The sequence below is a fragment of the Phodopus roborovskii genome, unplaced genomic scaffold (genome assembly GCF_943737965.1).
Source record: "Phodopus roborovskii unplaced genomic scaffold, PHOROB, whole genome shotgun sequence".
Classification (NCBI taxonomy): domain Eukaryota; kingdom Metazoa; phylum Chordata; class Mammalia; order Rodentia; family Cricetidae; genus Phodopus; species Phodopus roborovskii.
In genome coordinates this window covers 22,601,929-22,625,138 of record NW_026126416.1, presented here as the reverse complement: position 1 = coordinate 22,625,138, position 23,210 = coordinate 22,601,929, and the positions used below count along the sequence as shown (strand labels likewise).

The following is a 23,210-nucleotide window of genomic DNA, read 5'->3' as shown; positions in this document are numbered from 1 at the left end:
TGTTGGTTTGGGCCATGGGAACTCAGGAGATGAACTTGGCTGGCTAGCCTCCTTGATGGTTCCCGATTCCCATAGGGACAACTACACTTTAATGTGTACTTTTGGCCCACTGGATTTCTGGTGCCATTGGGCTGGGGCCTTACATAGCACAGTACATGGGGCTGTTGCAGGGATGGCTGAGACTCCTCAAAACTGACTCTTCACCTACCACTAGTACCAGGATATTTCTCCATTTGTGGCAGGGTTCTACTTCACCCTACTACCCCCTCGGTGACTCCTGTGAACTTACACTGCCTTGGGACTGGCTGACCAAGCACTTGAGGTGTGTTGTCTACACCTTGGCTATTTGATGGCTGTGACCAGTGTTTTGTATTCATTATTTTTATCTTCTTACGTTGAAGAAACAAGGTCAATGGCACAAAGCAAGGGGATGAATGGGTAGTGTTCTGCACCTCCCATTTCTTATCTGTTTTCTCTTTCCTTGTTGTGTTCAGCCCAGTGTCATTCCATGGAAGGGTTCTTTTATTTTTTGAGACAGTGTCTCCTGTAGTCCAGGCTAACCTCAAACTCGGAATATTGCAGTTTAGCTGAGGCTGGCTGATGCAGTTGCTTCCACATCTGAAAAATTTGAGATTATAGGTGTGCACTACTAGTACAAGGCCATTGTACATACAAAGGGTGTTTTAAGGCCTCATCCCTGGCAGCTGTCTACCAACTGACTTACTGACAGTTCCACTCTCAAGCTCAACTGTGGGTTCTCTAAGCTGTCCTCCTGTTGGTCCCATCACTATCTGCAGAAAGGTACATATTGCATCTCATGGCCACCTCTGACCTGTGAGCTGCATCCAGTGGCTGTTGGAACCATCTTGCCTTCTCATCTGTCCAGTCTAGATAGTTTCTTTGGTGGCCAAAAGTTCTGCCTCACTTCTCCCACTCAGGTATGAAGGAGGATTGTGGCCATGAAGCACAGAGAAAGCCTGGACGTAAGATGGGAGGATGACCTGTGCGAAGAGGAAATGTTTTGTGGGCTCCAGTGGCTAGATATAGTATAGGAAGTGTGAGCCAGGAGGTGCTAAGGGCACCTAGGTTTGGTTTTAGAGTCCTTGGTTTTGAGAACCCCCCCCCCCCAAAGCATCGGGACATTTGAATTTGAGATAGAGTATGAGAAAATTTGGAGATGGGCAGTGAAGGAACAGGCTGCAGGGAACACAACCTGAGGTAAAGGGACAGAGGAGTCAGAGAGCAGAGTGCTAAACAGGTACTTGATAGAAGGGCTATAAGGTTGCCCAGAGACAGGTCCAGGGTTATGTGTGGTCTTGGTGAAGCCATGGGCTGAAGCTAAACAGCAGAGAACGGCTCACTGCTTTGTGAGTATTAGGGGAGGAAAGCAGCCACATTTACAGGACTTTGAGGGTTAAGGTTGAGGCAAATTCTAGGAATGTTGCAGACTATCAAAGGATAAAACTATATATGAAGCTACTACCCCAAGTACTAGTTAGCAGTCACAGAAGGAATGGATAGTATGGTCTGGCTTCTTGATGTCACTGAGGCCTAATGGGTTTTCCCCCATCAGTGTGCCCCACCTTACCCCATGCCAAAGGACGACAGGTCAGGTCATTTCAGTTTCATGTCCATAAGTTGATAGGTATATAATACAAAGTATTTCAAAATCTGCCCTTTATTTACATGTGTTTGAGTCAATTACATGCATGTTTTATTTTTAAACAAGTGATTAGCAAAAAATGCATTAAAGTTTTAAAATAGCAATTAAATATACAAAAATATAGCTTACAAAAACCAATGTTTAAAAATATTCTGCTGCAGAATTCTTAGTGTACAAACAGTCTATGAAACCTGGGGTTCAGCATTTCATAAACCTTTTTTTTTTGAGGGAGTTATATCTAGTAAATAAGCCCCAAAAGGCTAAACTACAAGACTAAAGTGCCACTCCCCGACTTTTCCTGGCCATGACTTGTCAAGAGACTCAGAGGCAGCAGTTCCAGGCTGTCACCAGGAAGATGCCCTGCTTCTCCACATCAGCCATGCTGGAGGCAAGTGGTTGGTGCTGAGGTTTCTCAACTGCACAAATCCCTTTAACACTGGTAGGGCCATGTTCTTAGCTACATCGTGTCTTTGAAACAGCAGGGATGTTCTCCCTGGCCCTGTGTACAAAGGAACTAGGAATGTGGATACTTTGCTTGGTCTAACTAGAATAAAAGCATCTTGCAACAATTTGGCTTTTAAAGCTGAATGTGAAAACAGCTCAATTAGTGTACTCAAATCCTGTTAAATCTTTTATTTAAAAGCCTTTACCTGGCATTTCAGGTCATCTCTAAGATTTAAATACTGTGATGCTTCCATGTTAGGTAAAATTTTAAAAGATTCACTTTTATGTGTATGAGTGTTTGCTTGCCTATATATGTGTGTACCTGGTGCCCTCAAATGCCAGAAGAAATCTCTGGGAGCTGAACCTGGGTCTTGTCTTCTGGGTGCTCTTAATTGATTAACCAGGCTGGAGGTATGAAGTACCATAAAGATGGGTCTCCACTTTTCAAGGTTCATCTCGGGTAAGCACAGGCACACTTTACTCACTGGGGTGCTTCTTGGGCTGCATGGAAGCAGGTGAGTGGGGCAAAGACGTTGGTTGGTGGATGCTAGAGAGCAAGGCACATGTCTGCTTTTCCCTTATGGTTGCCTGGAGTAGGCTGTTTTAATTTTTAAATCATGAGGGCAAAATGAACTTTAGAAAACAGTGATTTCTGTTAATCAGAAAGTGAGGGGGGAATTCTATAGGAAGGATTTACTTCTATAGGGTCTCATTTGCAGATACTTAGGTGTAATGACTGTTAGCCCTGGGGACTTAGGAGACCTCTATCTTGATCCATGATTTCCAACTAAGTGACCATTGCAGCTTGAGAGGCAGCTGGTCCAGGCACCTGAAGAAATTGTTTAGTGCTAGAGGGAAGACTGTCATTCTGGAGAGGGTAAGGAAAAGCAGCTGTGCTGTTTTATTAGGAGTAAGGGACAGTCTGTAAAGGAATCTACACAAAAGGAATGCAAGAGCAGCCTCCACTTCTGGCTCACCTTTCATATAGCTATCTTCACTTCTGGGATGGCTTTCTGTATAGTCTCTCTCCACATGTACCCCTACCCCTGAGAGGAGACAAAAGGAACAAGTAATGAATTGAGTGCTCATGGGATAGAATTTGGCAAGGAAGACAACTGCTGTGATATTTGAATTTTTGTGAAGGATTAACCTATTCAAAGACTCAAAGGAAGACTGAGCAACCAAGTCAGGATTCAGTGTGGAGGCTAAGCATGGTTCCCTGCTTTTAATTGTAGTAGATGCAGAGGAAACTGATCTCTGACTTTGAAGTCAGCCTGGTCTACAGTTTCAGGACAACCAGGAGTACATAGAACCTGTCACAAAAAAATTGACTGGCAGAGCCAGGGGAAGCCCCACAGTTCAAGAAGTTCTTCAGTTTGTTACCAGGAAGGTATATACTATCTGTAGCTCCTGGTGTTTCTCATGCCTGTGCCCTCCAGACTGGACGGGAATGTCTTCTAGGAACCTTGCTACAATTCCTGGGTAGTGGCTAAGGAAAGGAGGCTCTGGGAGGCTGACATGAAGAAAAGCACAAAGCAAGTGAACGCTGAGTGGACAATTCAAACTTGTGCAAGCACTTCTGCATAGATTTCCCTGGAACCTCTATGGTCATCTCAAATTCCCAGAAAGTAAGAGCTGTAGGGTGTTTAGCATAGTCAGAGTGGCTGTTCAAAGTCAACATGCTTTGCAACAGAGCCATGGAAAAGATCTTTTGTCAAGTCTTGTCAAGAACAGTATTTGGCAGTGGTGGAAGGTCCTCTGTATTCCTCAGTACAGACCTCACCCAGAGGCCACCTCTCCCTACCTGGCTGTTTGTCCCACTTCCTGGTTAGGTAAGCACATGCTATAAGAACCATAATAGTCAGGGATGGGCCAAACAAAATTATACATGGCAAACTAAAACAGATGTCAACATCTATATGTTAGAGACTCAAGTAGGAATCTGATTTTGTTTCATTTCTAATGCCAACCAAATTCAGTTGAGTTCCAGGCAATAATGATCATGGCATTAAGCCCAGCAAGGACTGAGTTATGCTCTACTAACCCATAGCTTACAAGTAACACCCAATCCTCTAGCTACGTAAGAGGCTTGAGTTCAAATAGTTCAAGAGTAGACCAAAATCCTCACAAACCCACACATAAAGGTTACCAGACACTTAAGAAGTGATGGCCTCATTGCAGGTTTAGGCTTGAGCAGAATATGGCTCAGCCAACTGTAAATGTACAAGAAAACATTGGTGGGGGACCCAGACATCAGGCATGAATGGGGCAGAATGACTGAGAGGTGTGACTGGGCTGTTGAAGCAGGAGGTGATCACCAAGCCAAAGGAAGGGAGATGAGAACCAAACTTTGCACGGTTGTAGCTTCTTCCAGTCAAGGAATGTCTTTTAGGAAGAATCACATTAACAGTGGCTGGGCAGAAACAATTATTCAGGCCCAGCAGAATGAGTGTCCTGGTGAAAGAAAAGCAAAGCACCCCCAGTACTTTTCCGATGACTGACTGACTTTTCAGGCTGCACACCACCACCTCAACCTGTCTGATAAGCAATTTTGCCTTTCTACATAACAGAGATTTGGTGAAGTTGGCTTTTTAGTAATAAGGACAGGGAAAGAAAAGGCTGCAGCGAAACGTCAGGATTCTACAAAAGCTGTGAGCGGTAGTAACTTCTTATTGTGTCCAGTTACGGAATATGAAATGATGGATGCTACCCTATAAGAAACATTTACTGTAAACTGAGTGCTTGGGCATCTGACTCTGGGGCTACAAACCTAACAGGAGCAAGAGGAACATAGGCATGAATTCTTGGGGCCAATCAGGCAAAGGCTCTCAGAAAACGGTTAACACGTCCTTGCTCTGTATAGGAATTGCTCTGTATAAAACACACACTGGGGACAACTAATTCTTACCAGCCAGATTTGTAATTTTCCAAATGGACTCTGCCAAGAACCGCCCCCCCCCCCCAGTCCCCTTTTGCAAGAGGATCTCACTATGAAGCCAAGACTGGTCTCAAATTTGTGACCCTGCCTGCCTCAGCTGGAACTACACAGGTGTGTGTACCACATTTGGCTTCCTTAGCACTTTAACATTAGACAAATAGGAATTTTAATTTTCTTCCCCATCTGACCTCAGTTACCAGGAGCAAAGGCAGGTCTCCTCTCATTCTAAGATTGGGTAGATGCCAAGAACAGAGTAGCAAAGCCCCCCCCACCCCCCCATGCCAGACTGTACTTCCTGCAAAAAACTTCCTCCTCACAACTGTGGGACAGCAGGGCAGAACAGTTGATGAGGCATTACAGAGGGCACTGTTGCAACGAGGGAGGGGAGAGCAAGCTGTGTAAAAAGAATGTTCTGTGCTTTTTACATGGCTAATGGCTAATTTACAGTGTCCACAAAGCCCATTGGAGGCAATTATCTCTGGAAAAGTTGGACAGAAAAGCCAAAGAGCAGCATGCATTTCTCATATAAAAACACCTTCAGTTAGGGATACCAAGTCCAAATAACTGAGGTACACACCAACAGAAGGTCAGCCATGCAGGAGTTTCCTCAAACTATTTACAACTCCAAGTGGCTCACTGGCTTCACGCTTCAGAATTACAGGAGAGCTTATTTGGGATAAATGTTTAAAAATTCAGTAAGACCGTTTTTCTTATGTAGAAAAGGAGCAGAAGAGAGGAGGGGAGAGAAAGAAGGAAAAAAGCAAAGTGTCAGCGCCCCGGTCATCCAGGTGGGTAAGGACCGGCGTTGCTGAGAAAGGAGCTCCTCTTTGGAGCCGACTGAGGCCAGCAGCTGAAATGGAATCATACTGCGTTTGTGGGGTATTAAGCAGTACCCTGGCTCCTGGGTTACACAAGACAGTGGAGGTTCAGGGTCAAGCTCCTGCTGGGTCTTACTGCTGACTAGGAAGGAAAACAGAAGAGGAATGGTTCCTGACCAGGCCTTTCCAAGTGTCTAATGGCTTCAACTTGGAAGATTTGACAGCAAGTGTGAACCAGTGTGTGTATGGCGAGAGGTTCTGCTGCTGCTGCTCCCATAGTCTTCAGGTTCCAAGAAGGCCTTAGTAAAGGCATAGAACCCGAAGAGCCTTGCAGGGGCTACCTCACCAAACACTGGCAGCCAGTTGTGCTTCAGCTGATGGAGCAGCTGGTTTCACCATTCAGGATGCCAAGAGGGTTTGTGGCAACAGAGGCAGGTGAGGTCTATACAGCAGCTTATAGGTCCACAGGTGGGTGTGGCATTAAAGTCTCATTCTCAGTTCATTTCTCTAACATCCATGTTATCTTCCCTTCTGGTTGATGTGGAGGTGCCTGGGAGACAGCAAGAGATACTCAGGGAATTTCTGAAACCAAACCTGCAGGCTTATCCACTCCTCTTGGCCTAGGATGATGTCAGAGGGCTTTGGTTGTCACAAGATCCAGATGCCTGGGGTCTCAGCTTGCCTGGCTCAGGAGTTCTTCATGAAGCAAAGGAAGAGACAGTGGGTGCCCCAGGCAGAGAGCAGCCCAAACAAAGTTTGCTGTATTCCTCCTGGCTCCACACGGATGCATCCAGCAAGTCTGATTCTTGCAGCAAGCTATACAATGTTCTCTGCCCCAGGGAGCGGCTCTTGAGGGGGACCTCGGTCCTGTTTACTATGCAACTGGGCCAGCTGCAGCACCGGCATGTTGCACAGGGGACATACTTTCCGGACTTCCAGCCACTTAACAAGGCACCTGCAGAACAAGACAGCCAGGTGGAAGACATCATCAGCTCTAGACTTAAGAGTAAGCAAGGAGTCTAGGGTGGGATCTCAGCCCCAAGTCCACATCACCTTCTGACAAGCCAGAGCTTTCTATCTCCCACAAGGTTACAAAGTTACCACAACTAACACATCATACTGTGTCATGTGTGACTTCCTAAAAGTATGCTGATGTAGGGAAGCCAGAAAAATAAAAGAAACCAAAGTTTCCAGAAGGGGATATGAAATGTGTCTGTAGAAAGGAAAGTAATCCTACAATATCATGTATATCCGCACTATTTATTGTGACTTGAAATAATTAGTTTTGATTAAAATATAGCTTCAAGAGGTGGAAACAGTTGTTGGAAAATTCCAGCCAAAGAGCTGTTTATAGAGGTGTAGGATATGCTGGATCTCTGCCCAACCCTGCAGTGGTGGTCATGTTCCATTTCCCCGTTCCCTCCTAATGTCACGTACACATGCATGTGCCCCACCCTGTGGTATGCTGTCAGTTTTTGCATTACAGACCAATTATAAAGCCATCAAGCTTGGCTGGATATGTCCCATAGCCTAGAATAAGTTGAATCACATTAAGTAATGTTATACAGTACTTACTTTCTGTGGAAGGCATGCTTACATGGACAAATCCCCAGTTCATCTCGAGGCTTGAAGTCTTCTAGACACACAGCACAGAGCTAAAAGGCAAAGTCCCAAGTAAGGCCAGTGTCTACCACAAAACATGGTGTGGGTTCCTGAAACTCAGCTAAGCATCAGGACATAGGGCTCCCTAAGGTTCCTAGTGAGAGGATCAGGCTGTACATTCTGGGCATCTGTAGTCAAAGTCAGCATGATCCTTAAAGCAGGCATGTTGAGTTATGCCTATAAGCCCATGGGAAGCTGATGCAGGAGGACTGTTGTAAATCCAAGGATACCTTGGGCTACAAATGAGAACCTGTCTCAAAAACAACCCCTGAAAAATCTTGAGACTTTGTGTAAGGGTTAAGATGTTTCCAAGAGAGGCCTAACTGAAGAGGAAGACACCTTCTGTGTGGGCTGGGTTTCCACACTGAATATAGAAGGGGGAGAGGGCCAGGGAAGCCTGGTGAGCATCAGTGTTTGATTCTTTGCTTCTCACTGGAGGACAGTGTGAGCTGCTCATGCACCTAAAATTGCTCACGCCTGTCTCAATGCCAGGTCTTCACCATGATGAATTAATACCCAAACTGAGCCCAAATAAACCCTCCCTTCTTTTAAGTGCTGTCAGGTGTTTTGTCACAGTGACAAGAGTAAGTGATACTACACAATGATCATCACAGGAGAGGGAGCTGGGAGATGCCCATCTTTTTCAGCTGAAAATGAAGGTATTAGAAAATCATGGAAAGATTAAAATACTTAAAAGCAACTTACCTCATGTAAATTCAGTTCTTTTACTTTTTCTTTTAATATAACCTGTAAGATTAAAAAAAATGTTCTTACAACCATATAAATATGTAGGCATGTATCTTTACCATCTCACCAGCCATGTGAATATGCACTTAGTGGTCACAGTATTTGCCTAGCATGTACTAGGCTCAGGCTTCAATCCCTACTGCTACATGCACAGAATATTAAAGAATTTCTCAATTCTGTTGACAAATATATGCATGTTTTATATGTGCATATATATAGGAATATAAAAAAACATGTATCTAGCTCATTTTCCTTACACTGAAATTACAATCTCCTTTACAATTTAAAACAGAATATTCTAACCTTTTGTAAGGCAGGACTAGCCTGGGATTCATTATATAGGTCAAGTTACCCTTAAACTCATGGAGAGCTGTCTTCTTCCTGAGTGCTGAGATTAACAGCATTCTTTTAAATATTCTGAAGAGCACTTATTTTTATTTTTTTTAAAGCTATGGTCTCATGTAACTCAAGCTGTTATTGAACTCAATATGTAGCTAATAATGATTTTTAACCTTTGTTCTTCCTGTTTCCATCTCCTGAATGGCTGGGATTTCAGGCGTGTACTCATGCCCAGTTTAGGTGGAGCTGAGGATTGGACTCGGGACCTTGTGCATGTTTGGCAAGCCTCTTCTAACTGCTACATCTTCAGCTCTATGTCTGAATCTTTTTGAGTAGAGCAAATCTTAACACATACTTATCTGGACTGTAATGAAACTGGTGGAAGCAATAACCACAATTAAGTGGCATTGGCCAATGCAAGTAATTCATAAAAGATAAAAATGTAAAGCCAATTTTAATTCCGGAAGTGTAGTGAGAATTAATTTCTGCCAGTAGTTTTGGAGTCATTTGGTGTATGGACATGATCCCTTATAAGGAAGAGGAGGGGTTGCACTTGCTATCTCTTGGGGTTATGGTCTGAGACCCGATTGTCATTCTGCATCACAGCATCCTGTGCCTCTTAAGGGCAGAAGACCGCGATGGCAATTTACCTTTATTGTACGAGTGCTCCCCAAATAAGTATCTGTTGTTCTTTTATTCGGGCATTCATGGACTTCATTAAATCTGCTCACACAGGACGTCTGCTTATTATTATACATCCATGTTCTCAGAAAAATTCATTTAGATTTGTCCTGGGTGTGTGGTAACAAACATTAGCCAAAGTGAATGTGACATGGCAAGGATTCCATCAAAAAGGAAAATTTGAGAATAGGCTTACCTTAAAAAAATTATTTTGGGGCTGAAGAGATATCAGTGGTTAAGAGCACTGACTGTTCCTCCTCCCAGAGGACCCAGGTTCCATTCTCAGTACCCACATGGCGGCTCCCAACCTTTTGTAACTCCTGTCTCAAGAGATCTGCCACTCTCATGCCCTCTTCTTGCCCAAGGGCACCAGGCATGCACATGGTGCACAGACAAGCATACGGGCAAAACACCCACACAAGTAAAAATTATTTTATGAGCACGGATTCTTTGCCTGCATGTGTATTTGTGCACCATGTGTGTGCTTGTTTCTTTGGAGCTAGAGTTACAGTTATAAGCCACATGAGTCCTGCAATCAAACCTGGATGGGCCCTCTGCAAGAGCAGCAAGTATTCTTAACCACTGAGGCTCCTAACCCCAGAACACACTTATGTTTATCTTTTTTAAAAAGTTATTTATTTGCTTGCTTGAGGTGGTGGGGGGACAGTTGAGACAGAGTCTCTGTGTTGCTCTGACTGTCCTGGAATTCACTATGTAGACCAGGCTGGTCTCAAACTCAAAGAGATCTGCCTGCCTCTGCCTCCTGAGTGCTAGGAATAAAGATCTGTGCCAAATCTGACTACTTATGTTTATCTTAAATGGGAAAATCAGGCAAGTTAAATTTGGTGAAAACCCCTAAATTTTGGGTGTTTGACATTTAAATAGAAAATGGTTTTGAAGGCAAACCATGTTTTCCAAAATCACAAGCAAGTTACCATCCAGCCACAGAATGATATGCTAAAAATCTTACTCATCTTAGTATCATGTTTACTTTTCATCTCACCTGATTAGTTTCCAGTCAGTTTTACCTATTAAATGGCCACTAAGACCAATTTTACTCTATAGTTACTTACATACAAGTACCTTGTAGATTTTCAAGATTATGTATGATAAAACTGAGACAAAAGGATTCATTCATTTAGAAAACTACAGCATTCAACTGTCTTAGACCCATATGGTAGTACTGGAGAGAAACACAGGGTAGTCACTAACAGGTGTACAATGAATTCATTTCAAACACTTTCACAATAGTCAAACAGAAGAAAACACAACTCTAAAATGTGTCATCAGTGCCAGCAAGGCTAGGCCATGACAGGGACTGCTTCCAGTTCAGGATTATCCTAGACTACAAAATAAGTTCCAGGTCAGCCTTGGGCACATAAGCTACTGTTTCAAAATAATAAAACCTGCCACCGCCACCAAAAGCCAGTTGAGGTTATTAAAAAAAAAAAAAAATGGGTAAAAGGCTAATGACCTGAGGAAGAGAACATAGAAACACATCTGGTCTCCTTTGAGCAGTTGCTTTATTGTTCATGAAAGAGAGGACCCACTCAGTGGGATGTGCACTCTATTAAGTCAGTGGTAACTTGAGGGTTACAGATGACAGCATTTTTCTTTAGCAAATATTGACTGAAATTCTGTCATTTTATTCTATCACCTAAAATTTCTATAGTTTCAAATACTAGTAGTAGACCACATGAGAAAATCATTGATCATTCTGTGCTACAGACTGACAAATGAAAAGCTAAAATGAACCCATGTTAAGCTAATCTCATTTTAAACTATGGAACAATAGTCTCAAAGTTTATTGCAAAGCATGATAAAAGCTAATTGTAAATTGCTCACCTGTTTGTAGGCATAAAATTCTTTGTGTGCTTGATGTCTTAGCCTAAAAGACACAAATGAGCAGTTTAATACTGAGATTTTGGAGAAAGTGTCCAGTGAGCCATGGGATAGCATCTATTGTAAGTTCTAGTAAAATATCATTGAAACAAACTCACTACACCAGATGTTCTAATGAAGAAAAGGGTTTTGTATGTTAAGGAAAGTCTACTTATTTGTCTCATTCTTAATGAAAAAACTTATGATACACATTCGGTAAAGTGCCAAAATTAAGTACACAGTTCAGAAACTTAAAATATGCATCTGTTGAAATAATTATCAGTCACATCAGGATAGATATAGATTATTCTCAGGATCCCCAAAGCTTCTGAAATGATCCCTCCCAATCAGTGTTCATCCTTAAAACCGGCCCTATTTGCCAGGTGGTGGCGGCACACACCTTTAATCCCAGCATTCGGGAGACAGAGGCAGGAGGATCTTTGTGAGCTCAAGGCCAAGTCTACAAAGTGATTTACAGGACAACCAGAGCTACACAGAGAAATCAAATCCTGCCTTGAAAAACCAAACCAAACCAAACCAAACCAAACCAAACCAAAAAAAACAAAAAAACCTGGCATCTATTTGGCTTCTTATCACCCATCAATGTAGATTATGAAGATTAGCTAAGTCTGCTTTTAAACTCATGCATTGGTTGCTTGGTGCACCCTCCTTTGTGTTTGGTTTCTTCCAATCTACAGGCCCTAACAGATTCTTTTTTCTACATTGTTACAGAAATGTCCGCCTAGCCAAGAATTAAGAAGATAATAATCCTGAAGCCAATGTTTGAAGGTAAAAACCTATTACCCCAGCACTTGGGAAAGAGTGGTAGAAGGATCAAAAGTTCAAGTCATTTGGGCCCACCTAGGGTGGGCTACACAAGACAGTCTCAAAACAATGTCCTACATTCTGAAAAACCATGTGCTATATTTATTTTACCTACTGCATTTAGGGCTTGAGATCTACCTGAGCCTAGACTTTATGTGTGTTGTGAGGTAGGGTTCTAGATTCTTTTTATCCCTATACCAGCTTTTATACTGGCTTCAAAACATTTATTAAGATCCTCCTTTCCCCATGAATGCAGCAATATATATCTGGTATCAACTGTCATATGCAACATGTGATTTTTCTCATAGACTTTGCACCCGCCCCCAGTGCTTCATCTTCCTGCCCTTCACACTGGCTCCAATGGCATCCCTCAAAAACTCTGAATCCTGGATCTGGTGTGACTGGTATCTTTAGTCAACAGGCAGAGAGAGAAAGAGGCCAGGTGACCAAGTGATTGCAGAGCAGAAGCAAAGCAGCATCCACAAGCCAAGGAAAGCTAAGGACTGACTGCTGGTTGTCACCAGATGCTAGGAAGAGGCCTCTAGTGGACATGCCCAAAGAGAGGGACACTTCTGTTGTCTGGACTCATCTGTTTTATAGTGCTCTGAGAGGGTCCTAGAAAACTAACACCCTGTTTTATTCTAGGAGCTGGAGAGATGGTTGAGCAACTAAGAGCACTCACTGCTCTTGAAGAGGAACTGTGTTGCATTCCTAGCACCCTCATCAGGCGGCTCACAACTGATTATAATTTCAGTTCCAATGCTATCTGGCTTCCAAAGGCACCTACACAACACATGGGGTGCACATAAATTCATGTAGGTACATACATGCACATAAAAAACTTGTATTGTAAAGCAAACACACAAAACATATACAGTCCATATATATTTTTGATTTGAGACAAGAGTATTACTATGTAGCCCTGACTGGCTTTGGACTTAAGAACTCCCTACCTTAGGACCCTATACCACCACCATGCTTAGCTCACATATACTTTTCTCCTTGTTTCCCAATACTATGGTTATAGAACCATAGTATACTTACCACAACTAGAAAACTACATGGCATAATACTGACAGGACATCAGCCAACTATCAACAATAGCCCCATTTGAATTTCACAAGCTTTTTTCTCACTCATGCCCTTTCTTTAGCAATAGTCTAGCTTGGGATCCCATTTTATACCTAATGTCTCCTTAGCCTCAGTTCTCATGGTAGTTCCTTAGCTGTTCAAACCTTTGACACTTAACTTAAATCAGTCAATCAGTCAGTTCAGTTTTGTCAATCCATAAAGTCACTGCTGTACCCTTTCTGACACAATCTTGGGGAGACAGGTTAAAATAATATCTCTATTTTATTTGTCATATAAGCTTCTTTCCATTAGCATCTACCTTCCTGGCCCGGTGGTCCTAATTGTATATCTACTTGGAATTCACACAAGAGTGAAAGCAGCCAGTTATTATGCTCTATGACTAAAATTCAATATGATCATTATTTCTTGCTCTGGTATATTGCTTGCTCTAGACTATTGCTTAGTGATAGAATGCTTGTCTAGCCTGCATAAGCCTAGTACTGAAGGGGAAGAGGGACTTGATTTATAATTTCTTTTTGCTTTTTTACCTATCCATGATTAGAATCCTAAGGTTCTATGCAGCAGTTATTGCTACTTTCTTTAGGTTTTATCATACACTATACCCTCTTCTTTGAGACAGGGTCTTGCTGTGTAGGACAGACCTGCTTCATCCTGAGTATTAGGACTGTGTGAGCCACCTGGCTTGTGTGCCCATGCGCTTGCTCTCACTTTCCCTAGTGTGTATAATTTTTTTTGAGACAGAGTCTTACTCTATCCCACCTGGAACTCACTTAGAGCTGAAGTTGGCCTTAGCATGCTCAGTGCTATAATTACATGCCTGGTTTCGTGTACCACTTTGCACTGTTGTTTTTTGATTGATATATGTTCTTGCTACAAAGCTTAGCTGGCCTTGAACTCTTGAACATGTGGCTCCACCTCGGAAGGGCTGAGACACAAGTATCTGCTATTAAACTTGGCTTACTACACAGAATTTTTAAAGTTAGTTTGGGCTTTGAAAATTAGGTTCTATTTAACAATGTAAAAGGTAAAAGTGTTTAGATAACAACTCAGCCAGGAGTGAATCATTAGTGACAAAATCTGTCACCTCACCCCAAGTGAGATGACCTCTTCTATCCCATGCCTCTGTGTATAATTAATGTTTGCAGTGTGGAATGTTTAGTGTGTTATGCAGATAGATAATTACATGAATACCCAACTTTTGCAACACAGAGGTGTTTAGTCTTGAAAGACCAGCTGCAAGAGGCTTTTTAAGGCATAGCTTTTGTCTTAAGATATTTTCTGACCCATGGTGACGTCAGATGACAGTGATGCAAATGCCTTCTACAAGAGCAACTCCCAATAGACCAAATCAGGACTCCAGATGTAGAGGCAGACAGATCTCTATGAGTTCAAGGCCAGCTTGGTCTACATAATGGGTACCAGGTCAGTCAGGGATGCATAGATTGAGACTGTCTCAAAACAAAACTTACAAAGAGAAAGTAGGTTAAGTTTTGGAGATGATGATTAAGTATATTTGGACGGGCTGCTAATATTGTGGAAGAACTATTGAAGACCATTTTCTACTATAGAGTAAAACATTTCATCAGCTGATAGGATTGAAGATTGTACAAATGTGGGTTACTGAACACCAAGTCACAGACAGCTAAAATGCTAACCCACTATGGCCTTAGAAGATTGGCCCATTCTTACACATATTTTGACCTTATGGTAGAAATATCAGGAAATAATAAAATTGATTACCTAATCAAGTAGCAACAGAAGAGCAAGCTAAGAATGAAGACAAATACAGCAGTGCCAAAAACCACAATATATATGTTGAGAGGCAGATTCTGGAATCCAATATTAGGCATCCTGAAGTTGTAATGTGGGAAATCTGAGCTCATGGATGAACTGTGGGAAAAGAAAGAATGGAAAAGAATTAGGTGTGGACAAGTGTGTCATGTACATGTCTGTAATCCCAGCTGTTGAGAAGAGGAAGGAGGATTGCTAAGAGTTTGAGGTTAGCCAAAGCTACGTAGCAAGACTGTTAAGAAAAAAAAAAAAAAAAAAATCAAACCCCCAAACTCCCTTAGAACCACGAAGAGGCAAGTTTTCTAATGTTTGACCTGAACTAAAATAAGGTAAAGTATAAATATTCTTGTTCTTCCTTCATTTATCACACCAAATGTTTACCAATGTTAGTTATTAGATTAAAAACAAAAGCATTTTGGTTTACATTCATTCATGATGCACTTCATGAAATAATGCCAGTAATTAATCAACACAAAAATTTCAGGGAACAAAAAAATGTATTTAAGCTTCTCAGATTATTTAATAACTCACCCCTTTATGTAGCAGTATTCACCTCATAACTTATCAGTACTTATAATGGTAATATGTGAAAAATAACACATATGGGCTGGTAATGGTAATGGCAAGCCTGACAAGCCAGATTCCACTGTCAGAAGCCATGTAAAGGGGAGAAAAATGACTCCCTGCTGTGGCACATGACATACACAATAACCCACATATTTCTCAGAAAAGATTAAATATTATATAGCATCAAATGATACAGTTTTGTTGTTTCTCAAAAAGTTAAAGAGTTGGGCCTGGTAATGCACACCTTTAATTCCTGTGCTCAGAGGCAGAAGCAAGTGGATTTCTGTGAGTTCAAGGCCAGCTTGGTCTACACAAGGAGTTTTAGGCTATCCAGGGATACACAGTGAGAGTCTTCAAAAACAAAACAAAATGAAAATAGGGTTATCATGTGATATATCCCAAAGATCTGAAAATAAATTCTTGTGTATTCTTAGCAGCACTATTTTATTGTTGTGCGAAAGTAGGAAAGCCTAGATGTCTATTGAGATGAACAGGTAAACAATTGTGGTTTGTCACAATGGAGTCCTAGTCAGCCTTAATAAAAAGAAGTGGACTGAATTCTCTGGAAACCCACTGGCCAGGGAGCAAGTAAGCTAACTGCAGATCTTCATCTCTCCCTTCTCTCCTCCACACCCAATTCCTCAGTCTCACCCCAGTTCAGTAGGAGACCATCTGCCTTGGCCTCCCTTCCCGCTTTCCCCCTTCTCCCCCATCTCCAGCAGACCACACAGATCTTCCCCTTTGGCCTTCTTTACCTCTATTCATCTCTTTATCCCAGTCCCCAACTACATCAGGCATTCCCTGGGAAACTGTAAGCCAAGCCAGCCAGAGGAGCAAGTAGGGTAATTGCTGGTTTTACTCTCCCTCTTCTACAAATCCAATCCACCAATCTCACCCCTAGCTCTGTGGCAGACTACCTGTTGTGGTCTCTCTTCACTCTGCCCCATTCCTAGGTGACTAAGCAAACTCTAGAGGAGTCTTCTTCCTTCCTGTGGACCCCTTCAAACCACTCCCAAGCCCATCGTCATTCCCAAGTGTCAGCTTCCAATACCTAGAAACACTTTTACCTGAAACCCCAAATGGCCACACTTGGCACCACACAGCCACCAAGTTCTAAGAACCAGAGAAGAAACAGAAACCAAGTAACAAAACACCCACCAAAGACAAGACAGACGTCAGCACTTAGAATTACAATCATTGTAGGCTTTGAGAACTGCAACACAGCTGGAGCATAGGAGGAAATGAATAAATCCCTTAAAGAAACCTATAAAAACACAAACAACCAGTGTAAGGAAATGAGTATAACAATTCAAGACCTGACTGACAGTGGAATTAATAAAGAAAAAACCCAAACTGAGGAAAATCCACAAATGAAAAATGTAGGAACTCTAACAGGAACCTCATGACAAGCCTCACCAACAGAATACAAGAGATGAGAGAGGCATTGAAGACATGATAGAAGAAATGGGTACCTTGGTCAAAGAAAATGTTAAACCTAAAAAAATCTTGGCACAAAACAGGAAATCTGAGACACTATGAAATGATCACATCAAAGAAGATTAGGAATAAGGAAAGGAGAAGAAACCCAGGGCAAAGGCACAGAAAATATATCAGACAAGAAAAGAAACTCTCCTTGGCATGCAATAATAAAAAACACTAAATATACAGAATGAAGAAAGAATATTATTAAAATCTGCAAGGGGAAAAGATCATGTAACATACAAAGGAAGACCTATTATAATAACACCTAACTTCTCAGTGTAGACTTTAAAGCCTAATGTAGAACAAAAAGATGTTCTACACACTAAGGCCACAGATGCCATCTCAGACAACTATACCCAACCAAACTTTCAATCACAATAAGGAAAATAAGATATTCCAAGATAAAACCAAGTTTAAGCAATATCTATCTACAAATCCAGCCCTATAAAAGATGTTAGAAGGAAAACTTCAATCTAAAGAGGTTAACCACATTCAATAAAATACAAGGAATAAATAATTGTAGATCAGCAGCTAGACCAAAGAAGGGAAACACACACACACACACACCAAAATAACAGGGATTAACAAATACTGTTCATTGATAATTATCAACACCAATGGTCTTAATTCCCTAACAAAAAGGAAATCACAGACTGGATGGAAAACAGGATCCATCCTTCTACTGCATTCAAGAAACACACTTTAACATCAAGGATAGACATCACCTCAGAGTAAAGGGATGAAAAAAGATGTTTTATGTCCATTTAGAAGAAAGCTGGTGGAGCCACTTTAATATCTGACAAAAATAGACTTCAAACAAAACTAATCAAAAGAGCTAGAGTAGGACACTACATATTCAAAAGAAAAATCCAGGTGGACATTGCAATTCTTAACTTCTATGCACCAAACACAAGGGCACCTAAGTTCATAAAGAAACACTACCACAGCTTAAATCGCATATTGACTCTCACACAGAGATAGTAAGTGATTTCAACACTCCACTCTCACCAATAAACAGACAAAACTAAACAGAGAAATGTTGTAGCCAAGTGACATCATAAACCAAATGAACCTAGCAGATATTTATAGAACACTCCATTCAAACACTAAAAAATATACTTCCTTCTTAGCAGCTCATGGAGCTTTCTCCAAAATTGAACACATACTTGGTCACAAAGCCAAGACTTAACAGATACAAGAAAACTGGAATAACATCCTGTATCCTCTCTGGCAGCGATGGATCAAAGCTGGATGTCAGCAACAACAGAAACAAACTCATGGAAACGGAACAATTCACTACTGAATGAAAACTTGATCAAGACATATATTAAGAAAGAAATTTAAAACTTTCTACAATTGAATGAAAATGAATATACAAATACCCAGACTTATGGGACATAATGAAGGTGATTCTACATGGCAAGTTTAAAGCACTAGGTGCCTATAGTACAAAAAAGAAGAGATCTCATTTGAAAGCTCCAGAACTAAAACAACTCACACCCAAAAGGAGTAGATGGCAAGAATATCTAACTCAGGACAGAAATCAATAAAATAGAAACAATAACAAAAACAATACTAAGAATCAGTAAGGTGATGTTTGAGAACATCAGTAAAATTGACAAACCCTTAGCCAAATTTAACTAAAAGGCAGAGAAAAGAAGTAAATTAATAGACTGAGGAAATCCAGAGAATCATAAGGACAGGCTTTAAAATCTTGTACTCCATCAAATTGGGAAATCTAAAAGAAATGGATAATTGTCTTGATGCATATATAACCCCCTACTGAAATTAAATCAAGATCAGACAATTTAAGCACACCTATAACCCCTATTTATTACTTCTATTTAGAAGCAGTAATTAAAAAGTCTACCAATAAAAAGACAAAACAGGGCCAGATGGTTTTAGCTCAGAATTCTATCACATTTTCAAAGAATTAATACTAACACTTTTCAAATAGTTCCACAAAATAGAAACAGAAGGAACTCTGCCCAATTCATTTTATGAGGCCACAGTTACCCTGATACTCAAATCTCAAGACTCAAAATTACAGTCCAATTTCCCTTTTGAACATAGATGAAAAAATTCTCAGTAAAATATTTGTAAACTGAATACAAGAACACATCAAAAAGATCACCATAATCAAGTTGGCTTCCTCATGGGGGGGTTGGTTGGGGGTTGGGAGGGTTCAACATATATAGATCCACCATAAGCAAACTGAAAGATTAAAAACCACATGATCATCTCATTAGAAGCAGAAAAGGCCTTTGACAAAATCCAACACCCCTTTAGGATAAAGTCCTGGAGAGATTAGGGATACAAGGAACATACCTCAACATAATAAAGACAGTTTACAGCAAGCTCATAGCTAGCATTATCTTCAATAGAGAAACTCAAAGTGATTCCACTAAAATCGGAACAAGACAAGGTTATCCATCTCTCCGTATCTATTCAACATAGTCTTAGCTTAAGTCTTAGCTAGAGCAATAAGACAACTGAAGAAGATCAAGGAGATATAAAGTAGAAAGAAGTCAATGTGTCTTTATTTGCAGATGATTTGATTGTGGTGATATTTTGTTTATGATCTAACAAATATATAGCTTGCCTGAAGAACAGAATGCAAAGCTAGGCATACTAGTTAGTCATAGAGGTCAGACAGTAGTGTTGCACACCTTTAATCCCAGAATTTGGGAGATAAAGGGATCTCTGTTAGTTCAAGGCCACCCTGGGCCTTGAGATTGAATCTGTCTAAAGGAGAAACAGAGCTCATACAAAGGTGATTCCAGCACTTCGGATCTCATGCCTTTAATCCCAGCACTAGGGAGGTAGAAACAGGAGTGATACAGAGAGAGGAATACAAGACAGGAGGAGACAAGACAGAGAGGCCATCTGAGGAGCAGTGCAGTCTAAGCAGTCTAAGGATGCAGTCTGAAAACAGGATGGCCCCTTTGGTCTGAGCATTGGTAGAGGTAAGAACTCTCTAGTGGCTGGCTGCTTTGCTTCTCTGACCTTCAACTTTAACCCCAATATCTGACTGAATTTTTATTATTAAGAACGATTAGAATTTGTGCTACATATGATAGTGGTCCTAATAATTCCACTGGAAACTCATACAGCTGATAAAATACACTTTCAGCAAAGTAGTTAGAGACAAAAATCAACTCATAATCAGCAGCCTTCCTATATAAAAATGACAGACAGAAAGAACTCAGGGAAACAAAACCTTTCACAACAGCATCAAATAACTTTAACCAAGCAAATGAAAGACTTATATGATTAATAAAAAAAAAAAAAAAAAAAAAAAAAAAAAAACCTAAGACACTAAAGAAACTGAAAAAGATGGGTTGGTAGGATTACCACAGTAAACATGACCATTCTTGAAAAGCAATCTACAGATTCAATGTAATTCCCATCAAAATTCCATTCACAGGTCTTGACAGAACAATTCTCAAATTTTCAGTTTCATATGGAAACACACACACACACACACACACACACACACCAAAACAAAAAAGCAAAGATAGCTGAAACAGTCCTGAGTAATAAAAGAACTGCTAGAGTTACTATCACCATCCCTTACCTCAAACTGTACTACAGAGCTATAGTAAGTAATAAAAACAGCATGGTATTGGTACAAAACAGACATATTGGTCAAGAAACCAGAAATACATGCAGGGAAAAGGCAACAACTTCAACAAATGGTGCTGGTCAAGCTGGATGGCTGCATGTAAAAGAATCCAAATAGATCTGTATTTCTCAACCCGCATAAAACTTAACTGAAAATGGATCAAAGACCTCAACATAAAACCAGATACACTGAACCTGATAGAAAAGAAAATGGGGAATAGCTTTAAACGTTTTGGCATGGTACAGACTTGATAGCACAGGCACTAGGATCAATAATTTTTATTTATTTCAGTTTCTTTTGAAACTGAAAAGCTTCTGCATAGCAGAGAACACTATCATTTGAACAAGGTGACAGTCTACAGAACGGGGAAAGATTTTACCAATGATACATCTGACAGAGAGATAATACCAAAATATATAAAGAACTTGAAAAAAAAAAACCCAGATATCAAGAAAACAAGCAACTCAATTAAAAAATGAGGACCAGATCAGATCAAACAGAGCATTCTTAAGAGGAAACACAAATGGCCGAGAAACACAAGAAATGTTCAACATCCTTAGGAAAATGCAAATTAAAACGACTTTGAGATTTTTGTCTTACACCTAAGACAGTAACACAAATGACAGCTCATGCTGGCAAGGATGTGGAGTAAGGGGAACATTCATTCACTGCTGGTGGGCCTGTGAACTTGTACAGACACAACAGAATTCAGTGTGGTGGTGGTTCCTCAAGAAGATGAGAATTGACCTATCTCCAGATCTAGCTGTAACACAATATATAAAAGACCTAGAGACTGATATAGAGGTTGAAGTTTCAATCTGAAGATCAGAAAAGCAAAGTATTGGGCCACTAGCTCTTACCACTACCTCAGGCTGAAAGGGCTGATCCTGCTGCTTCTCCTCAGCATGGCAGGAGAATCCTGAGACTAAATGCCTTCCTATCCTCAACGTGGCTGGAGAATGAATGCTGATACCGAGACCTTGCTCCTGTTTTAAATACCTCCCTAATACTGGGATTAAAGGCATTTGATCCCATGTACTGAGATCATCTTTGTGAGAGCTGTTTCTCTTTAGGCTTGGATCAATCTTGTGTAGCTATTGGTGGCCTTGGACTCAGAGATCCATCTATCTCTTAATCCTGAGTCCTAGGGTTAAAGGTATGTACCACCACCTCCTAGCTTCTGGCTGCTGGGATTAAAGGTGTGCGCCTGGTTTTCATGACTTGTGGCTGACTTTGCTTTCTGAATCCTCAGGCAAGCTTTACTAAATCATAAGTAATGTATCACCACATCCAGCTATACGACTCTGGGGTATATATACCCAAAAAATGCTCCATCCTACCAAAGACAGTTGCTCAAGCATGGAATGTTCAATAGCCAGAAATTGGAAACATAAACTTTCATTTATATTATCAATCTTAAAAGAATAGAAAAATACTGAAAATGAACTGGATAATTCAACTTTAGAAGAACAAATCATGTAAGCCAGAAGAAACAAAGAGAAAACCAAAAACAGATGAAAAAAGAAAAATCAAGCATGTTTGAGTCAACTAACCAAATAAAACATGAAAAAGAAATTTTTTATGCTAAGACCTTTAAAAACTAATGAGAATTTAAGTATTAATTTCCTAATTTAGATTAATGGATGTTTAGGTATATAAATAGTCAAACCGGCTCAAGAAGACCTGACTTTAAAGATATATGTTTTATGTCACTGAGGACCTTAAGCATGATAGGCAAGCACTCTACTACTAAGCTGCATTTTTACACAGCAAAACACTGCTTGGGGCTGCATGGCCATTCTGCAGGCTGCTGTACCATTGCATAGTAGGGTGGGTGGCATTTTTACAGTCTACAGAGTGCCTGTGAACTGAACGTATGCCAATAAGTTCCCATTAGTCACAATTTTCACCACTTCCTCTTACTTACTGTGTTTGTGTTGCTATTTTTCCCTCAGGAGATAAATCCTTTTGCCTGTATTTAAAAAAAGGAAGAAAAGAACAAATATCTAATGGAGGGCATTGTGATTTTATTTCTGTGTGGTAAGTGTGTCTATCAGGTCTCTGACTGGCTGCTTCTGCCAATAATCTGTCACTATTTTTTCTACTTTAGTTTTTCCCATATGCGATTAAAGAAATGTTCACTTATATTCTCTTTTCACATTTGCATAGTTTTGTTCCTTAAATTTAAATATTTAATCCACCTAGAATGTGACATAAAAAAAATACTATGATGCCCGATATCAGCATGTGGAACTTAGTTTTAATGTAATTTAAGCACATGAGTAATTTATACAGGATGGAGTAGTATTGCTTTCTTTTTAATATTTCAAAATTATTCTTACACATTATTTTCCATTAAGTTTATTTTAAAGACTTATCTTTTTATTGTGTACAGGTATGTGTGCATGTGCTCATCAGTGATGGTGCCTGAGGGAGACAGAGACATTGGATCCCCTGGAGCTGGGGTTAAAGATTCACCTGAAGTGGGCACTGAACTCAATCCAGGTCCTCTGTAAGAGTAGCTAAGTGCTCTTAACTTCTGAGCCATTGGACATGTCCTCAGATTTTAAAATGTTCTCTTCGGAAGGTGGCTGAAGAGAATATTAAATGTATAGTTAACATAAGAACATGTTTTGCTAAAGTCTGAATGCTTGT

General features: G+C 40.6%; 1 protein-coding gene across 2 annotated transcripts in view; it reads right to left on the bottom strand.

Moving 5' to 3' along the window:
• Nucleotides 1–5,187: 5,187 nt before the first annotated feature.
• The window catches only part of Rnf24 (ring finger protein 24), a 46,430-nt gene continuing 28,407 nt past the window's right edge, over nucleotides 5,188–23,210 (bottom strand). For both annotated transcript variants that reach the window (XM_051183350.1, XM_051183349.1), the window contains 5 exons: nucleotides 14,831–14,980; nucleotides 11,138–11,180; nucleotides 8,231–8,272; nucleotides 7,439–7,518; nucleotides 5,188–6,818 (listed from right to left, as the gene is read on the bottom strand). In XM_051183350.1, coding sequence (XP_051039307.1) covers nucleotides 6,680–6,818; nucleotides 7,439–7,518; nucleotides 8,231–8,272; nucleotides 11,138–11,180; nucleotides 14,831–14,973 — 447 coding nt within the window. In that variant the 5' untranslated portion in view covers nucleotides 14,974–14,980 and the 3' untranslated portion in view covers nucleotides 5,188–6,679. The remainder of the gene's footprint in view (nucleotides 6,819–7,438; nucleotides 7,519–8,230; nucleotides 8,273–11,137; nucleotides 11,181–14,830; nucleotides 14,981–23,210) is intronic.